Raw genomic sequence first — 18,903 nt, forward strand, 5'->3', positions numbered from 1 at the left:
AACCCAGGGAGTGGAGGTTGCAGTGAGCCGAGATGGCGCCATTGCACTCCAGCCTGGGTAACAAGAGCGAAACTCTGTCTAAAAAAAAAAAAACCACAAAAGAATGACTGTGTTTCAGAGTGGGCTCAGAGAGCAGGAGGGAGAACTCACGGTCCCTTGTTAGCGTCTCTGCTCATAAGAAGCTGCGAGGAGCTGTGAGGAGAGCTGGAGGGTGCAGGTGTCGGTGCCGTCGGTGGCCTCGCTCAGCCTCGGCGCGTGCGGGTGTCGGTGCCGTCGGTGGCCGCGCAGCCTCGGCGCGTGCGGGCGTCGGTGCCGTCGGTGGCCGCTCAGCCTCGGCGCGTGCGGGTGTCGGTGCCGTCGGTGGCCGCTCAGCCTCAGCCTGCTCTCTGATGCGCTTAGCGAAGTGGCCACACACTCAGGTGGTCTGGACACACTGAGGCCCGCTGGGAAATGTGCCAGAACTATTTTGCAATTACAGTTGGGGGTCAGCTTGGGAAATAGCTGTTTTCAGCTCCTAAGCATGAACCTTATGCATGTACATGCCCTGTGAGTGCCAGGCTAGGCACTTCGAGATGGAGCTCCGTGCACTAACTCCGTTTTGCGGGACTGGAATCTCCGCTTCCAGAATCGCCCACCCAGCCTTCAGCCAAGCCAGGACCCCCCCCTAGAGTGCCTGGCTCTGAGCTGTGCCCATGCTCCTCTGCTGAAGCCAGGAGACCTGGTTCTCATGAGGGATGTGGCCCCTCATTCGAACGCTAGGGACCTCAGCTCTCCTCTGTGAATCAGGGATAGAAGGCCACCTGCCACAGCTCTGACCCGGCAGGACGTCCTGCTCTGGCCTGGCTGGTGGAGGAAACAGTGGCTGAAGGGGAGGTGCTGACCTCCCAGAGTCGGGAAGACTGGGCCAACCAGGGAAGGCCGACCTGGGTTGCAGACCCAGTGATGAACTTGCTCCAAGCCAGGGGCTCGTTCTTCTTTTCTGTTCTGACCACATTGCAGGGGTGGAATTTAGAATGATCGGAGCAGAAGCCAACCTCTGAGCACAGAGCACAGCTCCTGCCCTCTGCGAAGGGGTGCTGCTGTGGGAGCCCCCGTGGGATTATCGGATTAGCGCTGGAGAGCGAGCCTGCACCACAGGCCGAGCCAGCAAAGCCAGAAGTTTCTGTTTACTCAAGTCCTTAAACGCGACTGCCGGTACTCTGACGGCTCAGCCGCCTGAAAACCAGAGGAAAGGGGCCATTGTTTTTTTAAATGTGCAGAACAAACAAGGCCAACGTTATTTTATTCATTCGAAGCGTGAAAAGGCCAACAATACCTGGGGTGGGTGGGGGTGAGGGCGCCCGGGCTGCCATCATCCCTGGCATCTTGCACCGAAACTGAGGCGCCTGTGAGCGCGGCCCCCCAAGCGCAGAGCAGACCAGAAGGAAAGCCACCCACCCGCCCGCCGCCCGCCGTGTGATTGCGCAGGGCCACCAGGAACCAGGGCAGCCGCACTCTCCGGGCATGCAGGCTCCCTCATTCCTCTCCCCACGGCAGCACTCCCCTCTGCGAACGCAAAGCTCCTTATTCTAATTAGAATTTCAGTGGATGTCCAGAGGTCAGACCTGAAACCCGTGCTGGAGACCAGCCCCCCGCTCGCTTTTCCACTGCGCTGGCCACGTATCTTGCTTTTGGCCGTCCCTGTGAACTCGCTGTGCCCTTGACTCTTAGGAAGTGTCTTCTGTCTGTCTGACATCTGCCTGGTAACTGCCATTCGTTCATTCACTAGGAATCCTTCTTTCGGATGACGTCACGTTTACCAGCGCTTTGCAGGGCCCCTCGGTTCTGGGGCCTCAGGGGTCCTGCTGCCTTCCCTTTATTCTTTGGTTCCTACCCCCGTTTCTTATTTTTTATTTTACTTTTTTTTTAGAGATGGGGTTTCACCATGTTGGTCAGGCTGGTTTTGAACTTCTAACCTCAGGTGATAGGCGCACCTTGGCCTCCTAGAGTGTTGGGATTACAGGCGTGAGCCACGGAGCCCAGCCCTTTTTTTTTTTTTTTTTTGAGATGGAGTTTCGCTCTTGTTACCCAGGCTGGAGTGCAATGGCGCGATCTCGGCTCACCGCAACCTCCGCCTCCTGGGTTCAGGCAATTCTCCTGCCTCAGCCTCCCGAGTAGCTGGGATTACAGGCACGCGCCACCATGCCCAGCTCATTTTTTGTATTTTTAGTAGAGACGGGGTTTCACCATGTTGACCAGGGTGGTCTTGTTTTTCATGCCATCTCTGTGGATTCACCTGTTCTGAACATTTCACATAACAGGCTCATACAATATGTGCCCCCCGCCCTACCTTTTTTTTTTAAATGGAGTCTCACTCTGTCACCCAGGCTGGAGTGCAGTGGCTTGATCTCGGCTCACTGTAGCCTCCACCTCCTGGGTTCAAGCAATTCTCCTGCCTCAGTCTTCTGAGTGGCTGGGACTACAGGCATGACCCACCATGTCTGCTTAATTTTTTTATTTATTATTTATTTATTATTTTTATTTTTATTTTATTTTATTTTTTTATTTTTGAGACGGAGTTCCCCTCTTGTTACCCAGGCTGGAGTGCAATGGCACGATCTCGGCTCACTGCAACCTCCGCCTCCTGGGTTCAGGCAATTCTCCTGCCTCAGCCTCCTGAGTAGCTGGGATTATAGGCACGCGCCACCATGCCCAGCTAATTTTTTGTATTTTTGGTAGAGACGGGGTTTCACCATGTTGACCAGGATGGTCTCGATCTCTTGACCTCGTGATCCACCCGCCTCGGCCTCCCAAAGTGCTGGGATTACAGGCGTGAGCCACTGCTCCCGGCCCCAATTTTTGTATTTTTAACAGAGACGGGGTTTCTTCGTGTTGAACCAACTGGTCTAAAAACCCCGATCTCAGGTGATCCGCCTACCTCAGCCTCCCAAAGTGCTCGGATTACCGGCGTGAGCCACGGAGCCTGGCCTAAATTTTTATTTATTTATTTATTTTAACATTTATTTATTTTTGAGACAGAGTCTCGCTCTGTTGCCCAGGCTGGAGTGCAGTGGTGGGATCTCGGCTCACTGCAACCTCCGCCTCCCGGGTTCAAGCGATTCTCCCACCTCAGCCTCTCGAGTAGCTGGGACTACAGGCATGCATCATCACACCCGGCTAATTTTCGTATATTTAGTAGACGGGGTTTCATCACGTTGGCAAAGCTGGTCTGGAACTCCTGACGTCAGCTGATTCACCTGCCTCAGCCTCCCAAATTGCTGGGACGACAGGCGTGAGCCACCTCGCCTGGCCAAGTTTAACTTCTTAAGAAAGTGCTAAATGCAAGGGCCTGTATCGATTTCCACTCCCAGCGGCAGCTTGCGAGAGTTCCGGCTGCTCCACGTCCTTGCCAACACTTGTCAGTGTCAGTCCTCTTAAATTTAGGCACCGTAGTGGGCGTGTGCTGAGCCGTGTCTCACTGTGGATTTCTCACTGGGCTGAATCTGCATTTCCTTAATGAGTCATGTGGAGTGGGTGTGTGATGGGCAGCGTCTCATTTGGGATCTCATTTGCATTTGATGAGTCATCATGATGAGCACCTTTGCACATTCGGGACTGATGGTGTGGCGTGTGTTTTTTGAGACGGGGTTTTCACCCAGGGCGTGGTCACAGCTTAACTGTCCTCAAGCTCTTTTCCCACAGCAGCCTCCCAAGGAGATGGAACTACAGGCCAGGGCTGCACCACCACGCCTGGTTAGTTTTAAATTTTTTTGCAGAGATGGGGTCCCACCGTGTCACCCAGGTTGGAGTGCAGCGGCGTGAACTCCTGGGCTCGTGAACTCCTCCTAAAGGGCTGGGATAACAGGCAGGCACCACCACACCTGGATTTTGTATCTTTTTGTGTATGTGTGTGATGTATCTGTTTAAATCTTTTGCCCATTTTTAAGTAACAGCTTTACCGAGATAAAATCCACATGCCATACAGCTCACCCACGTAAAGCACCCTTCAGCCCAGGGCGGTGGCTCATACCTGTAACCCCAGCACTTTGGGAGGCCGAGGCAGGTGGATCACAAGGTCAGGAGTTTGAGACCAGCCTGGCCAACATGGTGAGACCCTGTCTCTACTAAAAATACAAAAATTAGCCGGGCATGGTGTTGTGCGCCTGTAATCCCAGCTACCTAGGAGGCTGAGGTGGGAGGATCACTCAGACCCTGAATGTGGAGGTTGCAGTGAGCGGAAATCATGCCACTGTACTCCAGCCTGGGTAACAGAGCCAGACTCATCTCCAAAAAGAAAAGAAACTCCACATCCCTTAGCAGTCAGCCCCCTTCCTGGTCTCCCTCTCCCGGGTCCTACGAAACCACCCATCCACTTTCTGTCTCTCTCAGTTCACCAGTTCTGGACGTTTCTTCGGAAGGGACTCATACGACATGCTGCCTTTTGTGCCTGGCCTTTTCCCTTCGAGTGGTGTTTTCCAGGCTCGGCCGCGGGGCAGCACATGGGCCCGTGTCTTGCTGGGTTGTCAGTCTTATCCCTGGACCGCAAATGTTCCCTGTGAATTCTGGGCACGTGTACTGCACATAGTTCTCTTGCTCTGTGGTTTGGCTGTTTATTTTCTGAATGGCGTCACGCGAAAAGCAAAAGCGTCAGTCATGGTTTCTGCTTTCTCTCTTCAATCTGACAGGTCTCTGCCTACTCCAAGCCCACAAACACTGTCTCCCGAATTTTCTTCTAAACGTTTCATAGTTTAAACTTTCTTTTTTTTTTTTTTTTGAGACGGAGTTTCGCTCTTGTTACCCAGGCTGAAGTGCAATGGCGCCATCTCGGCTCACCGCAACCTCCGCCTCCTGGGTTCAGGCAATTCTCCTGCCTCAGCCTCCTGAGTAGCTGGGATTACAGGCACGCGCCACCATGCCCAGCTAATTTTTTGTATTTTTAGTAGAGACGGGGTTTCACCATGTTGACCAGGATGGTCTCGATCTCTTGACCTCGTGATCCACCCGCCTCGGCCTCTCAAAGTGCTGGGATTATAGGCATGAGCTACTGCGCCCAGCCTTCTTTTTCTTCTTTTTCTGATGGAGTCTCGTTCTGTTGCCCAGGTTAGAGTGCAATAGCTCGATCTTGGCTCACTGCAACCTCCGCCTCCCGGACTCAGGCAATTCTCCTGCCTCAGCCTGCTGAGTGGCTGGGACTACAGGCACCCACCACCATGCCCGGCTAATTTTTGTATTTTTAGTAGAGACGGGGTTTCACCATGTTGACCAGGATGGTCTAGATCTCTTGACTTCGTGATCCACCCGCCTCGGCCTCCCAAAGTGTTGGGATTACAGGCGTGAGCCACCGCGCCCGGCGTCCTCTCTCTTTCTTCCTTCTTTTCGAGACAGGGTCTCACTCTGTTGCCCAGACTGGAGTACAGGGGCATGATCTTGGCTCATTGCAGCCTCAACCTCCTGGGCTCAAGCGATCCTTCCACCTCAGCCTAAGTGGCTGGGACTACAGGTGTGCACTACGACACCCAGCTAATTTTTGTATTTTTTGTAGATTCAGGGTTGTGCCCTGTTGCCCAGGCTGGGTCGAACTCCTGGGCTCAAGTGACCCTCCCTCTTCAGCCTCCCAACGTGCTGGGATTAGAGACGTTAGCCACTGCACCCGGCCAGACGCTCATTTTTCATAAATCCACCTCCCTTATTATTGAATTGTCAATTTGCCATCTAACCGTGGGTCTGTTTCTAGCTTCTCTATTCTGTCTCATTAACCTCCATCCTTTCTTTTGTTGGTGGAGTAAAGTGGCGCAATCTTGGTTCACTGCAACTGTCGCTTCCTAGGGTCAAGCGATTCTCCTGCCTCAGCCTTCCAAACAGCTGGGATTACAGGTGCCCACCACCACTCCCAGCTAGCTTTTTCTATTTTTAGTGTAGACAGGTTTCGGCCGGGCGCGGTGGCTCACGCCCGTAATCCCAGCACTTTGGGAGGTCGAGGCGGGTGGATCACGAGGTCAAGAGATGGAGACCATCCTGGTCAACATGGTGAAACCCCGTCTCTACTAAAAATACAAAAAATTAGCTGGGCACGGTGGTGCGCGCCTGTAATCCCAGCTACTCGGGAGGCCGAGGCCGGAGAATCGCCTGAACCCAGGGGGCAGAGGTTGCGGTGAGCCGAGATCACGCCATTGCACTCCAGCCTGGGTAACAAGAGCGAAACTCCGTCTCAAAAAAAAAAAGTATAGACAGGTTTCACCATGTTGGCCAGACTGGTCTCAAACTCCTGACCTCAGACAATCTGCCCGCCTCGTCTCCCCAGAGTGCTGGGATAACGCCCAGCCCCTATGTTCATTTTTAAATCATCTCATCAGCTTCTTCAGAAAAGGCTGCTGGAACTTTTGTCTCCATCCCTGGGTCAGCGTGGGGGGATCTGGAGTCTTCACGTCTGCCTTCCAGTTCCCAAGTGGGGCGTGGTTCTCTGCTGACTCACGTCCTCTCTGCTTTCTCTCAGCAGATCTCTGTATTTTCACTGAGGAAGTCTCCAACATGTTTTATTTCTAAGTATTTTAGTTTTTGAGCGATTGCAACTGGATTTTAAAATTTTACTTTCCAGGCCGGGCGCGGGTGGCTCACGCCTGTAATCCCAGCACTTTGGGAGGCCGAGGCGGGTGGATCACGAGGTCAAGAGATCGAGACCATCCTGGTCAACATGGTGAAACCCTGTCTGTACTAAAAATATAAAAAACTGAGCTGGGCATGGTGGCGCGTGCCTGTAATCCCAGCTGCTCGGGAGGCTGAGGAAGGAGAATTGCCTGAACCCAGGAGGCGGAGGTTGCGGTGAGCCGAGATGGCGCCACTGCACTCCAGCCTGGGTAACAAGAACGAAACTCCGTCTCAAAAAAAAGAAAAAAAAGAAAATAAAAATAAATTTTACTTTCTAGTCGGTTTGCTGCTAGAATATAAAAAGATACCTATTTTTCAGATATCGACCTTACCGCCGGTGACCTTGCCAAACTCGCCAGCCGTTCTAGTACTTATGAATTTTATGTGCGAATAATCTAATCACAAATAAAGAGGGTTTGGCTTCTTCCTTTCTGATGGTCCCTGTTTCTTATATTTTTCTTGTCTTATTGGAATGAATGCCAGTGACCATCAGTACAATTTGTTTTTTTTTATTTTGTGAGCTGCAGTCTCGCTCTGTCACCCAGGCTGGAGTGCAGTGGTGCCATCTCAGCTCACTGTTGTGCACCCCCCCCCGGGTTCAAGTGATTCTCCTGCCTCGGCCTCGCATGGTGCTAGTCGAAGGCTGAGTCCAGGCTGGCCACAGCACGTTTTCTTCTTGCAGCCTGCTGGTTCAGGGCTCAGCCAGGCACGTGGGCTCCTCCACGGCTCCGGTTCAGAGCTCAGCTGGGTCTGCGGCCCCTCCACGGCTCCTCCCGTCCAGGTCTCTCCTTGAGGTCTGCGCTCCTTCCTTGGCTTCCTTTGGCGGGAAAGTGGTGGGTTTCGTGGGAGTCTGGGCCACTTCACAGCACCGCGGCGGACCTGCCGCTCCTCCAGGGCAAAGCTTCGTGGACATGAAGGGGACGCCACTCCCAGCTGGTCCCCCCCTTTACCTGTCAGTCCCCTCCCCGGAACCCTTGGGTATCAGGTTTTCTACAGTTTCTTCTGGAATTTTTCAGTTGTCTTCTATAGAAGGGATTTTTTTTTTTTTTTTTTTTTTGAGACGGAGTTTCGCTCTTGTTACCCAGGCTGGAGTGCAATGGCGCAATCTCGGCTCACCGCAATCTCCACCTCCTGGGTTCAGGCAATTCTCCTTCCTCAGCCTCCCGAGCAGCTGGGATTACAGGCACGCACCACCGTGCCCAGCTAATTTTTTGTAATTTTAGTAGAGACGGGGTTTCACCATGTTGACCAAGATGGTCTCGATCTGTTGACCTTGTGATCCACCCGCCTCGGCCTCCCAAAGTGCTGGGATTACAGGCTTGAGCCACCACGCCCGGCCAGAAGGGATTTTTTTAAAAGACCCTTCACCCCCTCTTGACATTGGTAAGTGACGCTTGCACCTGGCGGCCTTGCTGAATTCTGTGTGCCTGAGGGTCGGGTTCCACGGAGAATCATCATAGGAAACTCACTCCACGGAAAAGGATCAGAGGGGACCCCTGCGCACACCTCCCTTCAGAAACAGAAACCTTCACAGCCGAGGCACATTCCCCACTGGGAACAGCAGCTCACGGCATTCCTCCGGGAGGGCTTCAGGGGCAGGGAGGGGCTTCAGGCATCAAGGCCACCCACCCAGGCTGTGGTCCCAGGTCAGGGGGAGCCGCTCTTCCCCAGCAGCCTGCAGCCAGCCTGGACCGGAGGGGAAAACTGCCCCGCTTCACCAGGCCAGCGAGTGCCCGGGGGCAGGTCTGTTCCAGTTGTCCCTGAGGGAAGGGGTAGGCGTGTGCCTGGAGCTGGCCCCGGCCCTGGGTGGGAGCTGCCTCCCTGACCTGTGTCCTCTCGGCCCCGAGAGGGACGGCTCATAGCCTTGCGAGGTCCACACTGCACTGCCCTGGGTCAGGAACGCGCTCCCAGGAGTCCTGTCTGGACTGTGTGTCCCGAGCATGCCGACCTGGGACTGTTAGGTGGCCACGCTGCCCCCTCCCCCTTCTGCCCCCGGTTTCACCACCCAAAAATCCAGAGAGGCGTGAAGCCTGGGCCCGGGGTTCCCACCCACACCCACCAAGGGCAGGCTGAGGGCAGCTTTGCCTTCCCAGCACTCTTTCTCCCCCAGGTGGGGGGCCTGGCCCACGCCCGTCTGCGGCTCCTGCTCGGGGTCTCCACCCACACATTCCTGTGGCGTGAGGTGCAGCCGCTCCCAGCTGCCCCGGGCAAAGCCGTCATTTGTTCCCCTTGAGGGCCTGGGAGGCTGCCAGGCTCCCCACACCCACTTCCCAGTTGAAGAAACCGAGGCAGAGGAGGCTCAGGTGTGACCAATCACGGTGCTGGTCAGAGTTGCCCCGGGCAGGGCCCACGGAGACTCTGGGAGGGGCCACTTTGGACCTGGGGTGCTGGGGGCTGCTTGGGCGTGAGGGGATTCCCTCCCTACCCAGCTGCGCAGAAGCCCTTGGAGGCCTGGGGGGCTGGGCTCCCCCTTTCCCACCGCCCTTTGGAGAACCACGTGGGCACCACCGGAGACCTGAAGGGGCCGTCCTGTCCGCCGTGGGTGCCGCCAGTGCCACGCTGTCCTGTCTCTGCCTGGCTGGCCACTCCCACCTGCTGTGACTCGAGGACAGACAGACACCCACGGTGCCTCCTGCCCTGGGATCTGTAAGTAACAACCTGGGAGCTTTTCCTGCTGTGGTGTGGGTGGAATCCTCGCCTTCCATCTGGAGAACCGGGGCTGCCCAGGCCAGGCCGTCAGCATGGAGCAATGGTCAGGCTCCAGCTGGACCCGATTTTACCCTGCAGGGCGCGGCCCCCCAAGGCCCCAGCCCCCCTGCAGGTGTGAAGGATGCGGATTCCAGGGCTCACAGTGGCCGGCAGAGGCCCCACAGAGCAGGAAGGGCCAGGCTCCAGGGGAGCCCCCAGCCCAGGTGCTGAGGTCCTTGGGTCAGCTGGGGCTGGGCTGGGGTGTGCCCAGATCTCTTGTGATCTGATGGGCACGTTTCCTGCCTGGCTTCATGCACCCCAAGGGCTGAGGGTCCCACCGACCGCTCATTTTCTGGCTGGGGAGTCTGGTTTTCTTCCACCTTGTCAAGGTGTCCATCCTCAGGGCCTCTCCACTTCCTCTGGGGCCTGTGGGGAATAGAGGCCTGGAGGCCCTGTGGCTCCCTGTGACATTCCCCAGTGGCCGGGCTGACCAGGTGGGGTCTGCCCGCGGACAGAGCAGCTGAGCGCGAGTGTGTTACCCCGTTTCTGAGCTGTGGGTGACCCACAGCCCAGGCCAGGGTTTTCGGGAGGCAGCTCTAATTCTCCCAAGACACACTGGCCTCCCTGAAAGGGGTGAGTGTCGAAGCTGGTTCCCTCCTAGCCCCTTCCCCGCTCCACACTGGCCCCCAGACCCCACCCTAGAGAGGACAAGGGGTCCCCAGGCTGGTCACACGCCCAGCCCCCCTCATCTGGACTGCACCTCAGAGAGGCGGAGTGGCTCCCTGCTGCTGGCAGGTGGGAAGGGGTGGTGCCCTAAGCCCCACAGCGCCCCTCCTGCCTCAAGGGCGTTGTTTGCCTAGCAGGCCTCTGGGCATTCACTAAGCCCAGGCACCTGCAGCCGATGGCAGGGGAGAGGGGAGGGAGGGGAGGGAGCCTGGTCCAGGCGAGGGCGCCGCTGAGTACAACCCACACCTGTGATTTCCTCTTCACCAGTGGGGAGACTGACGCCAGCCTGAGCTGCTTGCTCTAAACTCTCCCCACCCTGCCCTGCCCTTCTGGGAGAGGGAGTGAGTGTCAACTGAAGCCTGGGCTGTCTGGACTGGGGACCAGGCTCTTAGACGCAGCCCCTCCCCTGGGCAGGAGGAGCCAGTCAGGGCAGGGGACAGAGGGCTCTGCAGCTGGAGAGCAGGGCCAGCGCTTGGACACAAACTGCAGGTGCTGCCGGGTGCATGTGGCCCCAGGCTGGTCTGGGACAGGCGCATGGGGTGGGGACAGGCTGGGGGGGGGGTCCCATCCTGAGCCACTGCCCTCCACAGACACAGACCATGGCCTTGCCAACAGCTCGACCCCTGTTGAGGTCCTGCGGGAGCCCCGCCCTTGGCAGCCTGCTGTTCCTGCTCCTCAGCCTCGGTGGGTATTCAGTGGCGCTGCTGGTGAACCGGGGACCCTCGGCAAGGCTTGCCTGCCCCTGCCTTCTCCCCAGGGTGGGCAGGTGTCCTGAGTCCCAGCAGCTGTCTCCTCCCCCGGTGGGGCTCAGGCCACAGTGGGGATGTCGGGATGGGCGTCTGACCGGCCAAGCAGCCGGGTCCCAGGGGAGATGTGGAAGGCTGGGCTCCTGTGCCTGGGGGACTGTGATGTCCAGGGGCCTGAGCAGCTGGCTTCCACCGCTTTGGGGCATGCACAGGGTTGGCTCTGGGAGTGGCCGGGCTCTGCCTCCTTCCTCCCCCGGGTCAGGGCCCACCCCAGAGGCCCAGGCCCCTCTCCAAACTGTCCCCTCTGCTCCTTCAGGATGGGTGCAGCCCTCGAAGGCTTGGACCAGAGAGACAGGGCAGGTAAGATCACCTCTGGGGACACAGGGGAGGTTCTTCAGTTCCCAGTTTGGGGGTGCCTTGACCCCCACACAGTCTGTCATGCACACGGGAACACGTATCCACGGTGCCTGCCCATCTCAGAGGTCCCCACTTGCAAAGGGGTGCCTGGACCTGCACATGACTGGCCTGGGAGCAGCCCGGCCAGGGGAGTTGCAGAGCCCACATTGCAGCTAGGCGGAGGAAGGAGCTGGATCAGAAGTAGCCAGTAGCCAAGCCCATGGGTCCGAGACACACTGGACCTGGGAAGTAGCTAAATTCAGGGAGTACCTGGGACCAGGGGTGGGCGAGCCTGGGAACGCCTGCTCTAGGGAGTAGGGCGGAGCCACAGTCAGCAGGCCATGTGCCCCCAGGAGGCTGCACCCCCGGACCCAGTCCTGGCCAACACGTCTGACATTGCCAGGTGGGTCTGGCGTCTTCACAGCCCTGGAGGAGGAGGCTCAAGGGGCCCTGGGGACTGAGGGTGGGCTGGGTGCCCTGCCCCTGAGTCTCCTGCATCCCAGCATCCCCTCTCCCCACAGCACCCCTCCCCCATGTCCCCTCTCCCTGTGTCCCCTCCCCCACATACCTTCCCCATCCCCTCCCTGAACCCTCCCCATCCCTCCCTCATGTACCCTCCCCCATGTCCCCTCCCCCACGTCCCCTCCCCCCGTGTCCCCTCCCCCACATCCCTTCCCCATCCCCTCCCTGAACCCTCCCCATCGCTTCCTCATGTCACCTCCCCCTTATCCCCTCCCCCATGTCCTCTCCCCATCCCCTCCCTGTCCCCTCTCCGTCCCCTTCCTCATCCCTTCCCTCATTTCCTCACTCCTGTTTCCTCTCCTATGTCTCCTCTATCCCCTCCCTATCCCCTCCCTCATGTCACCATGTCCTCTCTCCCCACATCCCCTCCCCTGAAATCCTCTTCCCTCCACCATCCCCTCCTCCTTTTGCCCTCCATGTCCCCTCCCCGTCCCTTCCCCATCCCCTCCCCTCCCCCTTTCTCCTCTGCTCCACTGCAGATCTGACTGGGCTCAGGGCTGTGGGAGGGACTGACACCCCTAGATGATGGCAACTCCCAGCCCTTGAGGGTGTCCTGGACTTGGGGGGGTCTGCTGAGAGCACCAGGGTCCTTCAGGGAGTGGTGGGGCTGTGGGGCTTGGGGAGCACCAGGCCGGCACTTTGTGGGAGAGGGATCCTGGGTGCCCAGCCCGGCCCCTCCTGCAGCCTCTCCCCTGGCGGCCTGCTTGGCTTCACGTGTGCGGAGGTGTCTGCCCTGAGCTTGGAGAGTGTCCAGGAGCTGGTTGTGTCCTTGGGACAGAAGAACGTCACGCTCTCAGCAGAGCAGGTCAGTCCCGTTGGGCTGCAGCAGGTGGGCAGAGCTGGGGCTAATGAATTCTCTCCCATGCCCACCTTGCCACCACGGTCCCTGCTGTCCCCACTGTCCCTGCTGTCCCCACTGCTATCTCTCCCTGGCCAGTTCTTCCCAGAGTTCCTCTGGCCACCAAAGCTGACCACTAGGCTGCCTGTCCACATCAGGGGCCGGCTCCCCAGGAGCAAGTCTGAGACAACCTTGTGTGCTGGGCCTCTTCCTGGAGCCCCGTGCCAGCCCAAGGGTGAATCTTTTTTGGGGAGTGGGTAAGACCAGGGGAGGGGAGCAGCAGCCAGCTCCAGCCTGTGAGGCCCAGGCCAGGCTCAGGCACCCTCATCCCCCGGGTAGCGCCACAGGCAGCCAGAGACCCGCTGCCATGGATTCTCTCAGATTCCTGTGACCAGCGCTGGGGTGTGTCATGGTGGGTGGACCGGCTGGGCGAACCTGGCCCTGTCCCATGGACGGTGGCCTGGAACGCTCTGTGCTGGCTGCCCTGGCCCCTGCAGCTGCGCTGTCTGGCTCACCGGCTCTCTGAGCCCCCCGAGGACCTGGACGCCCTCCCGCTGGACCTGCTGCTATTCCTCAAGTAGGCCCTGCCCCCCGCCTCCCACCTCCCGCCTCCCGCCTCCCCACCCCAGCTTCTGGCCCCTGCCCCCCACCTTCTGCCCCCCGCCTCCCCACCCCAGCTTCTGGCCCCTGCCCCCCACCTTCTGCCCCCCCGCCTCCCCATCCCAGCTTCTGGCCCCTGCCCCCCACCTTCTGCCTCCCGCCTCCCCACCCCAGCTTCTGCCACCCGCCTCCCCACCCTAGCTTCTGCCTCCCGCCTCCCCACCACAGCTTCTGGCCCCTGCCCCCCACCTTCTGCCCCCCCGCCTCCCCACCCCAGCTTCTGGCCCCTGCCCCCCACCTTCTGCCCCCCCGCCTCCCCACCCCAGCTTCTGGCCCCTGCCCCCCACCTTCTGCCCCCCCGCCTCCCCACCCCAGCTTCTGGCCCCTGCCACCCACCTTCTGCCCCCCACCTCCCCACCCCAGCTTCTGGTCCCTGCCCCCCACCTTCTGCCCCCCACCTCCCCACCCCAGCTTCTGCCCCCTGCCCCCCACCTTCTGCCCCCCGTCTCCCCACCCCAGCTTCTGCCCCCTGCCCCCCACCTTCTGCCCCCCGTCTTCCCACCCCAGCTTCTGCCCCCCTGCCCCTTGCCCCCCTGCCCCCTGCCCCCTGCCTTCTGCTCCCTGCCTCCCCACCCCAGCTTCTGCCCCCTGCCCCTTGCCCCCCTGCCCCCTGCCCCCCTGCCCTTTGCCCCCTTGTCCCCTTGCCCCTTGCCCCCTGCCCCCTGCTCCCTGCCTCCTGCCTTGGACCCCAGGACACAGCAGAGACATGGAGGCCAGCCCAATCCCCTCTCAGGTTGGGATGAGTGTGGTTAGTGCAGCCTGTCCCCAGCACCCTCTCTCCACAGCCCGGCCGCGTTCTCAGGGTCCCAGGCCTGCACCCGTTTCTTCTCCCGCGTCTTGAAGGCCAATGTGGATCTGCTCCCTCGGGGGGCTCCTGAGCGACAGCGGCTGCTGTTCGCGGCTCTGGCCTGCCGGGTAGGGCCCGGCGCGGTGGGTGCAGGGCGGTGGGGAGAGGCCTCTGCGGTTCCAAAGGCGCTGAGGCCAGCCTCTGTGCAGGGCGCGTGGGGGTCTCTGCTGAGCGGCCGGCCTCTGTGCAGGGCGCGTGGGGGTCTCTGCTGAGCGGCCGGCCTCTGTGCAGGGCGTGCGGGGGTCTCTGCTGAGCGAGGCTGACGTGCGTGCTCTGGGAGGCCTGGCTTGCGACCTGCCCGGGCGCTTCGTGGCCGAGTCGGCAGAGGTGCTGCTACCCTGGCTGGTGCACTGCCTGGGACCCCTGGATCAGGAGCAGCAGGAGGCAGCCAGGACAGCTCTGCAGGGCGGAGCACCCCCCTACGGGTAAGCGAACCTGGAAGGCTTGCCTGGTGGGGTGGTGTGAGCAGCCCTGAATGCGGACACCCACGGCCCCGCCTGGAGGCCCAGGGTCAGCCACTGCCAGCACAACCCCTGCCGATGCCTCCAGCATCCCCTCCACAGCCGGGGGCACAGTGCAGCCTGGCTGTACCCCCCCCATCTGGTGCTGCGCCTGGGGGATCCCTGAGCTGTGCCCCGTGTCTGTACAGCCCCCCGTCAATGTGGTCAGTCTCCACCCTGGACGCTCTGCAGGACCTGCTACCCGTGCTGGGCCAGCCCATCGTCCGCAGCATCCCACAGGTAAGACCCTGACCCCCAGCCTGTGGGGACACCTGGCCGCCCAAGGCTCAGCCGGGGCCCTGCTCGTCCTCAGGGCATCGTGGCTGCGTGGCGAAAACGCTCCTCTCGAGACCCATCCTGGCGGCAGCCTGAACAGACTGTCCTCCATCCGAGGCTCCGGCGGGATGTGGAGAGTGAGAGCCGGGCCCCGTCCTGTCCAGCAGCAGGCTGGGAGCACCCCTGGGGTGGGCAGCTGCAGTGTAGGGTCTCACCTGCCCGCTCCCTGGCTCCCCAGCACATCTCATGGTAACGGCAGAGAGTAGACAGAATCCCGCTGTTTTGCCAGTGGGTAGACTGAGGCACAGAGAAGGTCACAAATTGATCTCATCTCACTGCGGGTGTGGGACGAAGAAGGGGTCAAATGAAGTCCAGCCCCTGACCCCTGACCCCTGACCCCTGTACCCTCCAGAGAAGGCCTGTCCCCCAGGCAAGGTGGCCCACGAGATAGACGAGAACCTCATCTTCTACAAGAAGTGGGAGCTGGAAGCTTGTGTGAACGCGTCCCTGCTGGCCACCCAGATGGACCGCGTGGACGCCATCCCCTTCACCTATGAGCAGCTGGGCATCCTAAAGCAGAAACTGGACGAGGTACCTCACCACTCGGGTTCCTGCCGGCCCCGGCGTCCAGGCCGTCTCCCGTGTTGGAAACGGATGCTCGGTGCCAAAAGAAAACCCAGCACTGAGACAGACGATCTTTCAGCAACGCAGTTTCACTTCCTGGACTGCAGGAAGGGGACCCGCACTGGCCATCTTGCCACGAGAGTACAGTGAACAAAAGAAAACAGACACATTTATCCCTTGTGCTTTTGGGGTCGTCCTTTCTGCTGTGTCTGATCTCCGTTGGCTGGAGCCAGACCTCACAATCTAAACTGAAACTCGAAATTGGCTAACAACTTAACACTTTTCTAAACAGATAAAAGCAGTGGAGAGCTGGGACAGGGCTGTGAGCACGTCCAGTACAGATGTCCTGGTTAAAATACAAGGACACAGGATGCGCTACGTGCCTGTGAGCATGGCTGTCTAACAGCTGCATAGGACAGGGTTTAAAGAAGCTCTTAGCACACTTATTCTTTTTTTTTTTTTGAGACAGAGTTTCGCTCTTGTTACCCAGGCTGGAGTGCAATGGCGCGATCTCGGCTCACCGCAACCTCCACCTCCTGGGTTCAGGCAATTCTCCTGCCTCAGCCTCCCGAGTAGCTGGGATTACAGGCACGCACCACCATGCCCAGCTAATTTTTTGTATTTTTAGTAGAAACGGGGTTTCACTGTGATGACCAGGATGGTCTCGATCTCTTGACCTCATGATCCACCTGCCTCAGCCTCCCAGAGTGCTGGGATTACAGGCTTGAGCCACCGCGCCCGGCCCTAGCACACTTACTCTTTAACAAGGCAACTGTAGACAGGAGCTTTTCCACTTCCCATACCCGCCACCCTGGGAGTAACGCGGCCCTCCTGGTCTTGTGGCCGGCAGCTCTACCCACAGGGCTATCCCGAGCCGGTGATCCAGCACCTGGGCCAGTTCTTCCTAAAGATGAGCCCTGAGGACATTCGAAAGTGGAATGTGACCTCCCTAGAGACCTTGAAGGCTCTGCTCGAAGTCAGCAAGGGGCATGAAATGAGTATTCAGGTGACCACCCGCCTTGGGGCATGTGGGATGAGGCTGTGCAGGCCTGGGAGGACAGAGGGGTGTGGGGGGCGGAGCCTGAGGTTGTGCAGGCCTGGGAGGACAGAGGGGTGTGGGGGGCAGAGCCTGAGGTTGTGCAGGCCTGTGGGGACACAGTCTGAGGTTGTCCTGGCCTGGGGTGGGGGCACAGTCTGAGGTTGTCCAGGCCTGGGAGAGAGGAACACAGCCTGAGGTTGTCCAGGCCTGGGGGACACAGTCTGAGGTTGTCCAGGCCTGGGGTGGGGGCACAGTCTGAGGTTGTCCAGGCCTGGGGTGGGGGCACAGTCTGAGGTTGTCCAGGCCTGGGGGGCGGGGCACAGTCTGAGGTTGTCCAGACCTGAGGGAGAGGAACACAGCCTGAGGTTGTCCAGGCCTGGGAGAGAGGAACACAGCCTGAGGTTGTGCAGGCCTGGTAGGGCAGAGCCTGAGGGGCAGGGGGGAGATGAAGCCTGAGGTTGGGCAGGCTTGGGGTGGGGGGCACAGCCTGAGGTTGTGCTGGTGGTGGAGGGCTCCATCTCTCCCTGCCACGAGGCTCCTCAGTGGCCTCCTCCCACAGGTGGCCACTCTGATTGACCGCTTCATGATGGGAAGGAGCCAGCTAGACAAAGACACCCTGGACACCCTGACTGCCTTCTACCCCGGGTACCTGTGCTTCCTCAGCCCTGAGCAGCTAGGCTCCGTGCCTCCCAGCCTCATCTGGTGAGTCCCCTGAACTCTGCATGGCTAGGTGGGCCCATGTGCTGGCGCTCACTGTCCCTGCAACCTGTCCCCAGGGTGATCAGGCCCCAGGACCTGGACACGTGTGGTCCGAGGCAGCTAGAGGTCCTCTATCCCAAGGCCCGGCTTGCTTTCCAGAACGTGAATGGGTCTGAATACTTCTCGAAGATCCGGGCCTTCCTGGGTGAGCCAGGGAGCCTCTGGCCAGGGTGGCCACACAACACGGCGAGGGGCTACAGGCCTCACTCAGGCTGCCAGGGTAACTGGGTGGTCACTCGCCTGCTGCCCCTGGGGTATGGGTGGCCTTACTGACCCCAGCTCAGGGCTCTAGCTACCTCCAGCGTCTCCCACGTCTCAGAGGGTCAGGTGGCCAGGAAAACCCAGGCCTTGGAATCCCTAAGGAAACAGGGAACCCCTGTAATGCAAGTTTCCTGCAACCTGAGGTCCAGGAGGGGCCGCAGGTGTGAGGTGAGGCCTCAGCTGGGGGCCTCTCTCCCCGTGGGCAGGTGGAGCCCCCACGGAGGACTTGAAGGTGCTCAGTCAGCAGAATGTGAGCATGGACTTGGCCACGTTCATGAAGCTGCGGACGGAAGCGGTGCTGGTACGGCGGGTGGGACGAGGGGCGCGTGCGGAGGAGCCCTGGGGAAGGGGCGCATGGAGGAGGGTGCAAGGGTGGGCTGGAGGGAGTGTAAGGGGTCCACAGTGGGGCGGGGCCACAGTGGGCGGGTGAGCAGGGGGCGGGTCCGCGGGGCGGGCGCGCAGGGGGCGGGGCCACAGTGGGCGGGTCCGCGGGGGCGGGGCCACAGTGGGGCGGGTGCGCAGGGGGCGGGTGCGCAGGGGCGGGGCCACAGTGGGGCGGGTGCGCAGGGGGCGGGGCCACAGTGGGGCGGGTCCGCGGGGGCGGGGATACAGGAAGGGCAGCCCTTGAGTCCGGAGAGGCTGCATTGGGCATCTGTAGGCAGGGCAGTTTGGACACGGGAGACCCTGGCAGCCCTTGGGGCGCTGTGAGAAGGATACCCTCTCTCTGGCAGCCACTGACCGTGGCTGAGGTGCAGAAACTCCTGGGACCCCACGCGGACGGCCTGAAAGCCGAGGAGCGGCACAGCCCAGTACGCGACTGGATCCTGCGGCAGCGGCAGGTCGACCTGGACACGCTGGGGCTGGGGCTGCAGGGTGGCATCCCCAACGGCTACCTCATCCTGGACCGTGGCGTGCGAGGTGTGTGGGGTGTGTGGGGTGTGTGGGTGGCCTGGGCAGGGCTGGGGGCGTGGAGGGGGGGGTGCTCTGAGTCTCCCCTGTCTCCACAGAGGCTCTCTCGGGGACTCCCTGCCTGCTAGGGCCAGGACCTGGACCTGTGCTCACCCTCTTGGCTCTGTTCCTGGCCTCCACCCTGGCCTGAGACCTCCACTCCATTCCTGGCCCCAGCCCCACTGGGGATCCCTGCCTGGCTGGGACCAGGCCTGGCTGGTCCCTGTTCCACACCAGGAGAACTTGGCCTCAGTAAACGGGGATATGCCCCCTGCAGACATACCCTGTGGCCTCTGAGGACTTTGTGTGACCCCATCAGCGTGGCCCCCATCAGCTTGGCTCCTCTCCCTCTGGTGTTTGGCCCCTAGGCCAGGTGAGGGCCCTTGAAGGCCTTCCTGACCCTGGTGCCACTGTGCTGGGGGCCAGGCCAGCACTCTGGGTGGCCCCAG

At 60.1% G+C, this 18,903-nt stretch overlaps 1 protein-coding gene across 3 annotated transcripts; it reads left to right on the plus strand.

Moving 5' to 3' along the window:
* The first annotated feature begins 9,208 nt into the window (after positions 1-9,208).
* On the plus strand, positions 9,209-18,736 carry MSLN (mesothelin). Of its 3 annotated transcripts, none has more exons than XM_054242378.2 (18): positions 9,209-9,270; positions 10,306-10,527; positions 10,629-10,722; positions 11,101-11,144; positions 11,534-11,583; positions 12,387-12,507; positions 13,038-13,117; positions 13,986-14,115; positions 14,279-14,472; positions 14,697-14,787; positions 14,861-14,960; positions 15,236-15,414; positions 16,298-16,453; positions 17,046-17,188; positions 17,263-17,390; positions 17,713-17,807; positions 18,238-18,424; positions 18,514-18,736. In XM_054242378.2, the coding sequence occupies exons 3-18, from the start codon at positions 10,638-10,640 to the stop codon at positions 18,603-18,605; spliced, it is 1,875 nt and encodes a 624-aa protein (XP_054098353.2). In that variant the 5' UTR covers positions 9,209-9,270; positions 10,306-10,527; positions 10,629-10,637; the 3' UTR covers positions 18,606-18,736. The 3 variants fall into 3 exon arrangements, with proteins under 3 accessions (XP_054098353.2, XP_054098354.2, XP_054098352.2); XM_054242379.2 differs by having other exon boundaries at positions 10,453-10,527; XM_054242377.2 differs by lacking the exon at positions 10,306-10,527.
* Positions 18,737-18,903: the final 167 nt, after the last annotated feature.

The sequence above is a fragment of the Callithrix jacchus genome, chromosome 12 (assembly GCF_049354715.1).
Source record: "Callithrix jacchus isolate 240 chromosome 12, calJac240_pri, whole genome shotgun sequence".
NCBI lineage: Eukaryota > Metazoa > Chordata > Mammalia > Primates > Cebidae > Callithrix > Callithrix jacchus.

What these genes read in the sequence shown, in the direction of transcription:
- MSLN (XM_054242378.2), top strand. Translation starts at nt 10,638, where the DNA reads ATGGCCTTGCCAACAGCTCGACCCCTGTTGAGGTCCTGCGGGAGCCCC. An exon ending in GAAGATCCGGGCCTTCCTGG is followed by an intron (nt 17,391 to 17,712) that starts GTGAGCCAGGGA and finishes CCCCGTGGGCAG; the next exon opens with GTGGAGCCCCCACGGAGGAC. An exon ending in TGCGGACGGAAGCGGTGCTG is followed by an intron (nt 17,808 to 18,237) that starts GTACGGCGGGTG and finishes TCTCTCTGGCAG; the next exon opens with CCACTGACCGTGGCTGAGGT.